Source organism: Pezoporus wallicus, unplaced genomic scaffold, assembly GCF_028554395.1.
Source record: "Pezoporus wallicus isolate ANWC-B61680 ecotype Strahan unplaced genomic scaffold, APGP_CSIRO_Pwel_v1 contig_6658, whole genome shotgun sequence".
Taxonomy (NCBI): Eukaryota; Metazoa; Chordata; class Aves; order Psittaciformes; family Psittacidae; genus Pezoporus; species Pezoporus wallicus.
Window position 1 is genome coordinate 6661361 of NW_026642312.1, and position 12086 is coordinate 6673446.

The 12086-nt window shown below is 44.7% G+C and overlaps 1 protein-coding gene and 1 long non-coding RNA gene across 2 annotated transcripts in view; one reads left to right on the forward strand and one right to left on the reverse strand.

Annotated features, from left to right (window-relative positions):
• Positions 1-372: 372 nt before the first annotated feature.
• Positions 373-2538, reverse strand: LOC130609669 (uncharacterized). Its single transcript, XR_008974840.1, has 2 exons — positions 1921-2538; positions 373-624 (listed from the first exon to the last, which is right to left on the reverse strand). It is a non-coding gene; the product is annotated as an uncharacterized LOC130609669 (long non-coding RNA).
• A 1766-nt stretch (positions 2539-4304) lies between these two features.
• VWC2 (von Willebrand factor C domain containing 2) overlaps positions 4305-12086 on the forward strand; it is a 56709-nt gene continuing 48927 nt past the window's right edge. Inside the window, exons 1-2 of the mRNA XM_057428879.1 lie at positions 4305-5123; positions 11758-11887. Of these exons, the coding sequence (XP_057284862.1) occupies positions 4410-5123; positions 11758-11887 (844 nt within the window). The 5' untranslated portion in view covers positions 4305-4409. The remainder of the gene's footprint in view (positions 5124-11757; positions 11888-12086) is intronic.

Below are 12086 nucleotides of genomic sequence, written 5' to 3' on the forward strand. Positions count from 1 at the left end.
CCGTATCCTGGGCCTTTCTTTATCCATGTATTAGGATAAAAGTGCTTGTCTCGCTGTTCTTAGATGTCTAGGTGAAACGTATGCATAGCTATGAGGGTTTAGTCTTATATTGTTATTAACAAGGCAGACAACCATTTTTAATTTGGCATAAGATACATCCTACATTTGGGCTCCTGTCATTCACACTAAGGCCATTCTTAAAAAAAAAAATAAAATATATATTGTTCAAAATTTCAATCCCCCTAATCTCATGAAATAGATGTTTCATTAAGCTTTTCAAATAGCTACCCTGTGTTCAGCCTGAATGTCCACACTCACTGTCTTGAGCCTAGTCTAATGGAGAATGTCACCACACCAGTTTAACTCCAGTCATTCCTCTCCAGCACCATTTTTATTTCAGCTACCAAGTTTCTTTCCATTCAACTGCTTCCAAGTAAAAATAAGCTAATTCCTAGTAAAATTAAGCTAAAATCAGCATAGATAATTTTGTGTTCATGACAGCTCTGATGTGGCTAATGCAAAGTTTTCATCATGCAGGCAAGATCCAGCAGAAGGGAAAGCGTCTTGAACGGGATGCAGAATTTGATTCTTATCCAGAGACACAGTTGTCCTTGTTACTGTTGCCTAGGGGGAGAGCAGAGTGGGGGAACTTGGATCTGTGTTTTTATGCCATGTCTATCCTGCACAAAGACAGAAGGACTTGTCTCCACAACCTTATATGTTATACAAGAAATATAAAACTCATATTAAAGACATTGTTAAAAGTGGTTTTCAAATAAGAGATTTTCATGTTTCTCTTTTCTTCTAGTTCAAAATTCACACTCAAGAAAACACCAAATACTTCTAACATATCTGCTGTTTGACCACTTGGACTACAACATTGCATATTGCTATAACATATTGCAATTTGATGCTATAACAAAGCAGTTCTGCAAGGGTCCTAGTGTCAGGTACAATCCATCACTTAATATATCTATGAATCTGAATAAACAGAGGCTTAAATCCAATGAGAAATCTTTCAGGAAAAGAAATGAGGGTATTTATCCTCTTTCTTTGCCAAGAAGGCTAAGATGAGCTGCAGTTGTCACCATGAGAATTCTCTGAAGTTTTGCCCTTCTTATTACACAGCAGCATCTTGAACCTCCAGCCCTGGCTGATCCGTCTGAGAGGCAGAGCTCTTACAGAGAGAGGGCTGTATGCTGATCGCAGATTTTGTACCAAAGATTCACCTGGGAACATGTGAAAATGTCAGAACCATAAATTGGCTTCTCTCTCCTCTTTATCACACGTGTAGCATTGCCTTCCCAAGTCCCCCATTTCCTTCTGTCCTGCTTTAGCCACAACTAGCTGCTGCTTGACAGCAAAGCTTATAAGCTTGTGAACACAAGGTAAGGGTGGTCATTCAAGTTCTCCTAGAATTAGCAGTGTTGCATACTGGTTGATCACCCCATGTCAGGGTTTAAGCTATATAAGGCATAAAACTACTGTTTGTAGAAAAGGCAAAGATTTAATTCTTTATTCAGAGGTAACAAGACAATAATTTGAAGGCAAATACTTCTTAATGACTATCAGTCAGGTAATGAGAAAAGTGTAGCTTAACCCTGTAAGACTTCGTCTAGGAAACCTCCATAGCAATCTAGAATTCCTGCAGCCTACAGAAACATTTGACTTCTTGTATCCTTCAAAACTTTAGTCTTGTTTTTTAAAGTTTCAGAAGATTAAACCACTATTTAGCTGGTGAATATCTGACTGGGAGACATGAGATGGTGTCAATAGAACTAATTTTGTAAACTAGGCAGGTCTCATAGATGTTTATAACAAGAACCTAACAGCTAAAAGAGTTTAGCACCTGCATCCTCCTGTGGAGGAGTTTAAGTGTTTGGATTTTCACAAATAACCGGCACTCATGAAGGTACTTACCAGTGAAACATTAGTATCCAGCAGATTTTCACTGCTCTCCTGAGTACTGATACCGCAGTGCTCCCATCTTAATGAAAAATAATCTGAAAATTTTACACAGCCTAAAAATTTCAGTTACAGTGCCAAGCACTTTGGGAAATCCACCCCCGGCCACGAGTAGGGCACAGAAAGCTGCTAAAGAACTACAGGGAGAAGAGGGTTAGTGCAGCAGGGACTGCTCTGGAACATCTGTAAAGCAAAGCTCATTAGATTACACTGGTATGTCATCTAATGCGGCTTAAAAATAAACAAATACGTAAATAAATAACCTTTTGGGTTCCAAGCCCTTGCTCAGCTCCAGAACAAAAGCACCTCTAGCATTTCTTCTGCATTTCGGTCCCACCACTCTTGTTTCAGCCATCACGTTTGTAGTAGACAGCTCTGCCCCTTTCTCTCTATCAAGAAGCATAAAGGAGAAAAACGCAATTACATTTAAGTGTTCATCGACCATCCACGAGCATGGGTGAATATTTCAGCTAGCAAATCGTGTACAGCTCCATCGCTAGCTAAGGCTAGCAGGAGACAGCTAAAGCAGGGGGATCTGATGCTTCAGCACGGGCACCAGAGGCAGACACCGCCGGCGCTGCTCCGGCTATCAGCGCCCCGGGCCCGGCTATACCGCAAGTTTGCCTCCGCATCGGCCACCACCTCGGCAGCCGGTACGCGTCTCACACCGCGGAAAGTGCCCCCATTCCCGCCGCGCCGCAGGCTCCATCCCGAGCTGGCACCTTTACACCGGCAAAAGTTTCATCCCGGTGTGCGGGACCGACCCCGGATGAGCCCGCGCTGCCCCGCTTCCCCCCACCCCCGGCACCCGCTCGACCTCCCGCTGTGGGACCCCCCCCCCCGCGCCCGAGGCCGTCATCGCCTCAGCGGGACTCAGCTGTACAACCAGGTCAACAACTCCATACCGTCCCCCCCCACCACCGGCGGGGCGGGGCGGGGCGGGCAGGGGCGCCGTGCGGCCGCACCGGGCGCCACCGCCCCCCCGCCGAGCGGCGAGTCCCCGCCCTGCGCCCGGCTCGGCGGTGGAGGGAGGACGGACGGGTGGGCAGTGCGGAGCGCCTTGTTCTGCCCCATTGCCCCCGGGGACGGGGGCGCATGGCCGCGATGTGAGAGAAGCGGGTACCGCGGCGGAGCCCGCCCCTGGGGCGGCGGGGCTGGATCGGCTGGCCGCTGTGCCGCGCTGCGCTGCAGGCGTTGCAGGACCGCGGCGGCGGGCGGGCTGCAACAAGCCGACGCCGGCCGCCCGCCCGCGGCCCCGCCATGGGAGGCAGGCGCGGGGTGAGGCTTGCAGCTCCGAGCTGCCGGCGGGGCTGAGCCCGGCTCCAGCGCAGGTAGGAAGGTGTAGGGCCGGGCGCCTGGGGGAGGCTGCCGGGCTGGTGAAGGGGTTGAACCCGGCTCCTCACCACCCTGCCGGGAGGCGGTCGGGCGGTGCTGGCCGTCCCGACGGAAAGTTTGGGCAGCAGGCGGAGCGCGCTGCCCCGCGGTGAGGGTCGGGGGAGGCGGGCGGGCAGAGCGGCAGGCTCTACGTGGGTTTAGGGAGCCGTACCTCGGAGGTGGGGCCGTGCCGGGAGCCTGAAGTGCCGTCGCTCATCGCGGGCGGAGGAGCAGTGTACCCATTCTGGGTTGGTTTTCTCCCAGTTTTGTGTGCCGCGGTTTCAGGACGGGAGCCGGGAGCGGCGCAGGGCTGCTGGAGGTTGTGGGTTAAACGAGCCTCTGCTGCGGAAACTCTCAACGGCTCCGCTTTGCCTTTAAGACATAGGGAGAAAGTGGTGGTGTGTGCTTGTTTAGGTAGTTCGGAGGAGAGATAGTCTGGCTGTACGCGCTTTAACGTACTTCGTTTCGGTTGTCTTTAACTGAAATGTGCTCACTGGTAAGTAAAGAAATAAACAACCCCAAACCGACAGCATACTTGAGACTGAATAAGAGGTTAATGACAGCCAGCGTGCTTGCAGTCAGCAAATAGGATTCACTCGGGTGATTTCTGTTCCGGACACTCCTGTGTTTTGGGGAGCTGTTTAATTCAGCGTGCGTTCTCTTCACGTGTTGTCATTTAGAAGGAAAAATAACCCTCAAATGTTCTGGGTTTTGCATGCATCTGGCTTTGCGAATCCGAACTCCCCAGACTTATGCGTTGTGCTCTCACGGAGCCGAAGGCACCCTGTCCGTGTCCAGAGGTCTGCTATTTATAAGTACTTGGCAGAGTGGAGGCGGAGGAGGAGGGATGCAGCACCAGGCTGTTGTTTGCCTTTTGCATAAACTACCGAGACAGGTTGCATATTGTTTGAGATGTTGAATCAGTGGAGGCAGTGGGGGGGGCGGGGGGGGGAAAGAAATGCAGAAGCTGAAGTGTTCCTAATCCTTTTCTTCCTAGGGACTGTGAAGCGCATCTGTGAAGCGCTTCCCTCCGATGTGAATGCAGTGTCCCCTGTGGGATGCAGTAGGTGATGCCCAGCTCTACTGCAATGGCAATTGGCGCTCTCTCTAGTTCTCTTCTTGTAACCTGCTGCCTCATGGTTGCCCTCTGTAGCTCCACCATACCTGTACAAAAATTGGCCAAGGCTCAAGACAAGCAGGAGATAAAGGCGAGCCAGGAAAAGAGGGATCACACGTCTACAAGGGACAGCCAGACAGGCCCGGGGAAAATGAATGAGATCAGCAGGAGCGGAAGGGAGGAGGGGAGCAGGGACTGGAAGAGCAAAGGGAACAGGAACTACTCGAACAAGGAGTCTTGGACTAAGCAAAAGCAGGCTTGGAACAGCCAGGGAACAGGCAGTAAATCCGGGAGCGTTGCAGTGCAAGAGCAGAGGGACGCTGCTCCCGAGGAAGCTCAGGTGGCTGAAGATTCTTCTCTCCCAGAAGCTGTTGCGAGTGTAACTCCTGAACCCCCGGAGGAGTACGCCTACCCGGACTACCGAGGGAAAGGCTGCGTGGACGAGAGCGGATTCGTCTATGCCATCGGGGAGAAATTTGCGCCTGGCCCCTCTGCCTGCCCCTGCCTGTGCACTGAAGAGGGCCCGCTGTGCATACAGCCCGAGTGCCCCCGGCTGCATCCGCGGTGCATCCAGGTGGACACCACGCAGTGCTGCCCGCAGTGCAAAGAGAAGAAGAACTACTGCGAGTTTCGAGGGAAAACCTACCAGACCCTGGAGGAGTTCATGGTAAGGGCTGAAGCCGGAAGTCGTTTCGTGGGTCCTTCTGTCGTTTAAAGTGGTGTTATGTTCCTCAGGTGCTTTCTCCGCGGCTGTTCTGACACTCTGTCTCCCTCCCCTTTTCATTTCTGTGTTAATACTGCTTCTGCAGTGCTGCAGAATATTCCCTTTAAACATGACCTTTCTTGCTCTGTGGTACTGTAACATTTTTAAATGAAGGGGTTGATCTTCGTTAATTCCTTTGGTATTTACAGTAAAAAGTGCTATTTGAAAGGATGCTACTGGATGGTGATATGGATTTCATGAAAATTTTCAGCAAGACATTCGTTTCCTTATTTAACTGTTAATTGTGAAACTTCTGCCTTGCATGGGGGAGAACAGGGTTTTGTGATCTGGCTTCTGTGCCTAGAAGTCAGGCTGTGATGGTGCCTTTTTTGAAATAGACATTTCTCTTTCTCTTCTTAACCACTTAAACTGCTCTGCCAAGGTTGCATAATGGTCGCTTTCTCAGAATGACTGTGGGCTATCTTTCTGATAGGAACAATGGTTCCCAATCTGGATTACAGAAGATACCTAAGCAAAGGACTTGAAAAGCTTCATGGTTAGGGAAATCCTTCTAGACTAGGGCCTTTTTAGCATCGTTGTGCGAGGTCGTTATCATTGAAAATGCAATTTATTAAAGTGTGCTGAAAAGTTTTACAGGTTGCTTACTTTGCCCTTTTCCCTTTAGTATTTTATTGTGGCTGAGATCTGTGAGTAGGCAAAAAAGGTAGAATTTGCTGTAAATGACTGTTAGACACAGCGCTGGTCCAAAACCCATTTCTGATCACACCAGAGGTTTTTGAGCTCAGTATGTTGAGGGGAGTACAAAATCTAGTTCAGGGCTTTGGAAGCTTGAGCCCCTCTTGGGATAGAGAAAATGTGTTTATGAAGGCTGTAAATAAGTTGCCACCTCTGCTCCCTGTGGTGTTTGCCTGTTTTTGGAAACATAACTTTGATTCATAATGTCTTTTCATGTTCTTTGACTTACTGAAAAATAAATAATTGAAGGAGCAGAATTACCCTCTCCGGAGTAAACCAAGGTGTTTCCCTTGCTGTCTGCAGTAATGTGAAGAGCACTGGTAGGTTTCAAAGCATGGCAGAAGGCATCATACCACCCTCTCTTTTCCCATGTAACCCTCAAGGATCGCGATCAGCTTCAGGATGGCAGTTTTCTGCTTTAGGAGGGAGAAGGTAGCCACTTTTAGCAGTGGCTAGTTGGTGTGACCTTTTCAGAGATGGATTGTGAGGTCCTTCCTTTGCCAGCAAAGTTAATTCTGAGGGGTGGCCAAAACAGTGATGCTGCTGCACACGTTCTCTCTTAGGTCAGTTTTAAAGGCTTCTCCCCAGACTTCATTCACACTCTTCTAACAAGTTGCATTTCTTTGTCTTTTTCTACAGTTGTGACATATTAATGGCTGTAAAGCAAGCTTAAAATAGTATATTCTGTTAAGTTTCTAGTGAGAGAATAAAACCGTAGAGCTCCCTCTCACATTTGAGCATGGCTGGCAGCCTTGGTAGGAAGGGAGTGCTGAGCACTGACATTTACAGAGATGTTCTAAAAAGACTTCGGCTTTCAGCTTTCTTTTTAACCTCCTTCAGCCCTTGTGTTGATACCTTCCTGTAATGAAGCATCAATTCCCTTACCACTTTGTGTTAGGCAGCTTTGAAAACATAAGTGAGAACGGATGCCTGCTTGGAATGCACAAGGCAAGTCACTGACACAGTTAGGCAGTGGAACTGCAGTCTGTTTATTTTGGTATGTGAGGACCTTAGGTTTTACTTGAGTTTCAACACTGATCCCAGTATTGTGAGCACAGAACTGTAAATGCAAATGTTTGCCTGTGCCACTGCAAGCAGTGGAGATGTCTGGTGCGGTAAGGTACGATGTAGTCACATTGGTGCTGCTAAGTGGAAGCCATTGTAAATGCAAGTAATTGCAGATGGTTTCAAAGGTCATTTTACAAGTTTAAAGTTGATGGGCTTGGAGTGGCTACTAATATGCTGTCTCTTCATTAAGGTCAAAGGAAGGAGTTATAAATGGACAGTGATCTGATTTTTTTTTCTGTGTCTGCACCTACTGTTTGTGGCAAAGAGTACCAGACATCAAAGAAAAAGTTGGTTTCCTAACTTTTAAGTAACGCTACTTGCACAAGCGTTTATGTATAGGTATGTAAACGTGCACGCAGGTTTGGGAGTTTGCTTATATAAAATTCCTGTATGGCTTGGCATGACAAAAATCTGACCAGAGCCAGTGCTAACTCAGAAGCCGAGTGTGCCAGGAAATGGGGGGTTTCATGCGTTTCTTTGGTTCATAGTCCTTCGTGCACGCTTTGCTTTTGTGTGTGTGTGTGTGTGTGTGTGTGTATGTACAAACGCATTTTTCTCTTTCCAAAAAAGACATGGATGTCGACACAAAAGACAACACGGGTGTGGGGGAAGGATAAGGTCTCATAAAGCTGTTTCCATCAGCACCACTCTACTCCCCTGTGGATATCATAAGGCAGGATGGCATAGAGACCACAGCATCCATATGAGTGGAACTGGGAGCAAAAGATTTAGCTGATGAAATGCAATGAGGATAAAATTCTTCACTGGAGTTGGAGAGAGCTGAGCATGTGTTCCACTAGACACTTTTCAATCTCAAAGTGAGATTAGAAAATGTAGGCTGACTTTCAAAGTCATGGCCTTCAAGGACCATAAATTATCTTCAGAAGTGTAACATTTGGGAAAGACTGGCGTTGCTGAAAGTTGTTGCTTTGTGTGTCTTTTTTAGAATTTCTCTGCCACCCCAAATTGTATTTCTTGGTGAATAAATCTGGAAGTCGACAAACCCAAATGGCTTTTGAAACATCTGTGGTATTTTGAAGGCACAGAGAAGTAAAGACAAGGCTGGTATGTTTATTTTTGTCAGCCTAACCCCATTGATGTTCTCGTAAGTTGTGTAACAAGGAAATATTAGTAAGAATTCCAGCCCAATAGCAAATAATTTGGGGATTATGAGTGATGTTATTTTTTTTAACTTAGATGCTTTCAAAGCTCAAGGAACCAAATGTAGATTATATATATCTAATTCATATGTTTTGTTGTCTTGGTTTTGTATTCTTTTAATTAAAATTTGGCATGTGGAGAGGGAGAGGAGAAGGCTCAGATCGCTTTAGAACAGAACTTCAATGAGTGCAAATGATTTGTCATTTCTTAATTACCACAATTTACACTAAGTTACTGGATAAACTTACTACCCTTACTAAGATCTAGTTTTCTTCATGCCCCACTAGTGGGAAATTTACCTGTTTACACAATGGTGTGTTTGCTTTTTTACAACATCTGCAACCCCATTTATACATCTGCTCATAAACTTCCCTCTAAACAGTTCTAAAGAAGTGGTGGTGTTTTGTTTTTTTTTTTTTTTGCCATCTGTACTCTATTTTCTACAGGGTTTATGGCTGCCTAGTGAATACGTAAAACTTCTGTGCCTCTTATTGTCTTCCCATACGTTTTGCATAGGCAGAACTATTGATGCTATAGAGTTAATAGCTTCATCTGTAGACCATGGAGTTGTGGTATCATTAGTCCTCAGAGAGAAGTTGATAGGTGGTGTTATTTCCAGTCCAGCCTGGTTATGTCAGATGTGTTAAGCATGAATGCTGCTGGGCTGGTTGTTTACCAGATGAACAAGTGGGATGCTCGTTGCATTGGCTGCCACTAGAAACTGTGCTGCAGGGAATGAGCTAATGTTATAAAGAGTAGAAGAGAGGAAATGAAGGACCAAATGTGTCTTTTGATTCTGATTTATTCAGTTGTTGTTACATATACACACAGTCTTATTGTCTCTTTCTCTCTCTAGTGATGATTATGTCTCCAAGTATCAATCTGCCATTAAGATGCAGAAAGTAGTGGGGTTTTTCTACAGTTCCTGCTACATTCTGATGATACACAAAAAGCCATTTAGTCCAAAGATGAACAGATAAAGGTTGACACCAGCATCATTTTAGCAACCACTGTGGTTCACTTACATGCCTGAAAAGAGCTTCCTTAACTTTGGTACCATTACTCATATTGGTGGGTTGTATGGATGACAGTACTTACTAAAGGTGTGTATTGCCCTGAAATCCCATGATCTATTACACAGGGCAGTTATTCATGACTGTGGTATCACATTAACAGTGTACTGCATTCATGAAAGATGTAGTCCTCAAGTGTATGTGCTGTATAGGATGGAAGTGAGTTATTCTGAATCATTGTTATTAAAGATTAGATCAGTTTTGTTTCTTGTTCAGTAGTATTTTCAGTGCTTCATGAAATGGCTTCTTATTCTAAGAATTTTAGGCTTCTGTCAAATTTGGAAATCTAGTAAACAACCTACTTAATTAGAATATGTTTAGATTTTACAGATGAGAGATTTTAGGAATAACATCTGTGTGCTGTCTTGTTTCTTGCTTATCACCAGATACTCTTGTTTTCACATCACTTCTAATATTGAATGGCACAGCTACTAAGCGGTGTCCTGGGAGAGGGAATATCTGTTGTAGTAGTTACTTGTCTCGTTGAACTCTGACAAATTTGCATCTTTTTCAAGTCATGGCAAAAAAAAAATGTTAAAACTGATTGAAAGCTATGGGTTTGCCTTGTTGAGCCTGATCTTTGGAATTGAGTTCTGCTAGCTTCAATCAAGTAGGATGTCTTAAAAATAATAACAATTAAAAAATCAGTCCTCTTAAAAGGCATGTGTTCATAATTTAGTAAGTATCGTTTCTGCATGTAACTCCAGAGGGGACGTAGTCTTACTATTGACTTGCTGATAGTTGGGAGCTCAGGTTTGCCAGACACTCAAAATGTCATGTGCGGTTTAGGTGACTACCTGAGATACCTGAGCCTCTCGACTCTGAACACTGGATCCGGAACCTCCTCATCTGGTGACACTCCAGCTGTGCAAGGGAACGTGACAGTTTATAAACAATTACAGGACAAAATTCTTGTCCCAAAGCCTGCAATAAAAATGGGCAGTACTACGCTGTCAGTCTCCTTGTAGCATTATATATGGTGTATGGTGTGTATGTATATGTTTTGTATGATGTGGTGTTACCCTAGATAGAGAAGAAACTGGAAGTGAGTAGCTAGCAAAGGAAGCCTGAAGTAAGTAGTAATAAAAACACAACACTGCAAGAAACCTTATTTAGGCTTTCTAAGCGGAAAGGACAGCATGAAAGCTATGCAAGTGCATAAGCAGCTGTGGCAGGTGGGAAGAGAAGTGGCAAAGCATGGATGAGCATTTAGTTGGATATGATGGTGTGCAAGCATCAGCATGTTTTAACTCTGGAAGTGAGAAGGATGTGAAAGAGGCAAACAAGCAAGCGAGTGGATTTGACCAAAAAGAAAGTGGTGGGCTGCCAGAGAAATAGGGAAAATAAACAAATGATCTCAAGTGGACGTCCAGATGATTCTTCACAGGGAGAAATGGGATTTTAGATTTGAGGTTGTCCTGCTTTTGTTGGAAAAATGTGACAGGTGGTGGCTTGCATCATCTGGAATCTGGATTGAAAAGGGTCCGTAAAAAACAGCCTCATCCTTAAGTAAACCAAGAATTTGCCCAGATCATAGATTTAGAGGATCACTAATAATAACATTCAGCTGCATTTTCATCCTGTTCTCTGAGCATGGATGATAATGTGGTTTTTTTTTGGAGTTCAGCAATAAGATTTAAACTATTCCATTTATTGCTCTTCAGCACCCTTGCTTCCCTCTACCACCAGCTCCTTGTGTGATATGAAGACCTCATTGTATACAGTGTACAGCACCTGGTCAGGAACACTGAAGAGGGCAGCTAGAATTGTACATGTGGCAAATGCAGACATTTGAAAGTCTGTTTTTCACTAAATGGGGCCTTGATGCTGTTTTGTTTGGAATTAATTTCATTGAAGTAGGTCACTCAAGTAATTATCTCATGGTACTCCTATTCTGTAGGGTTATTCAAACCCAGTAACATTTCAGTAGATAAAAAGGATGACCTGTATTTTGCTTTACCCATTTCTCTGAATTGCAGTTTCTCTTCAGAAAGTTGCAAGTATTACAGGAATGGTCCAAATACAACTAATCTAAGGGAAATACCTGAATTCAGAGGGTGTTTATTTCCTGACTTCTCTTTGGTAATTTTCAATAAAACGCAACTTCCTGCTACCAAAAAACTTTAAAACCTGGAAAAATTGCAATAAGGATTTCCATCAAAAGAAGGCTCATATTTAATTTAGCAAAATTTCTCTTTAAATACAATATTTTTTTGCTAAATTACTTTTTGAACTTGTAGTGGAATTAAACCAGAATTCATCTAAGTTATGAATGTAATTTGCTGGAATTAGATAACTTTTTAATTAATTTTTCTGGATTAGAAATGTGGTAGGAAAATTCTTGCTTTATTTGTGTTAAAAGTCTAGAGTTCTTGTTTGCAAGATCCCTTTGACTTTCCCATTTTGTGTACAGGTTCAGAGCAGAACCTGTGTTTTCTTCTGCTGTGGTTCCTTAATTTCGCAGCTGGGAAGGTAGGCATTGCACACTTCAGGAGGGCATTAAGTGAAAGAGATAAAAGGTGTCTGGATTTGTGTTTCAGGTTTCTCCATGCGAGAAGTGTCGCTGTGAAGCCAATGGTGAAGTGCTGTGCACTGTCTCTGCTTGCCCCCAGACTGAGTGCGTGGATCCTGTGTATGAGCCCGATCAGTGCTGTCCTATCTGTAAAAATGGTAAGTGATGTCTGTACAATGAGAAGAGGGCTTCCGTCGGACGTGTCCATGCTTTGCTGTTCTGGGTTTGAAAATAATTCCAGTATTTTTCTTTTTCCCCCCAAATGGAGATGGAGAAGAGTTGTGCATGGATCGTGTTTTCTGGTGTGAGGAGTCAGATCCTCCCTTGGTTGGGATGGACCTGATTATGACCTATAGG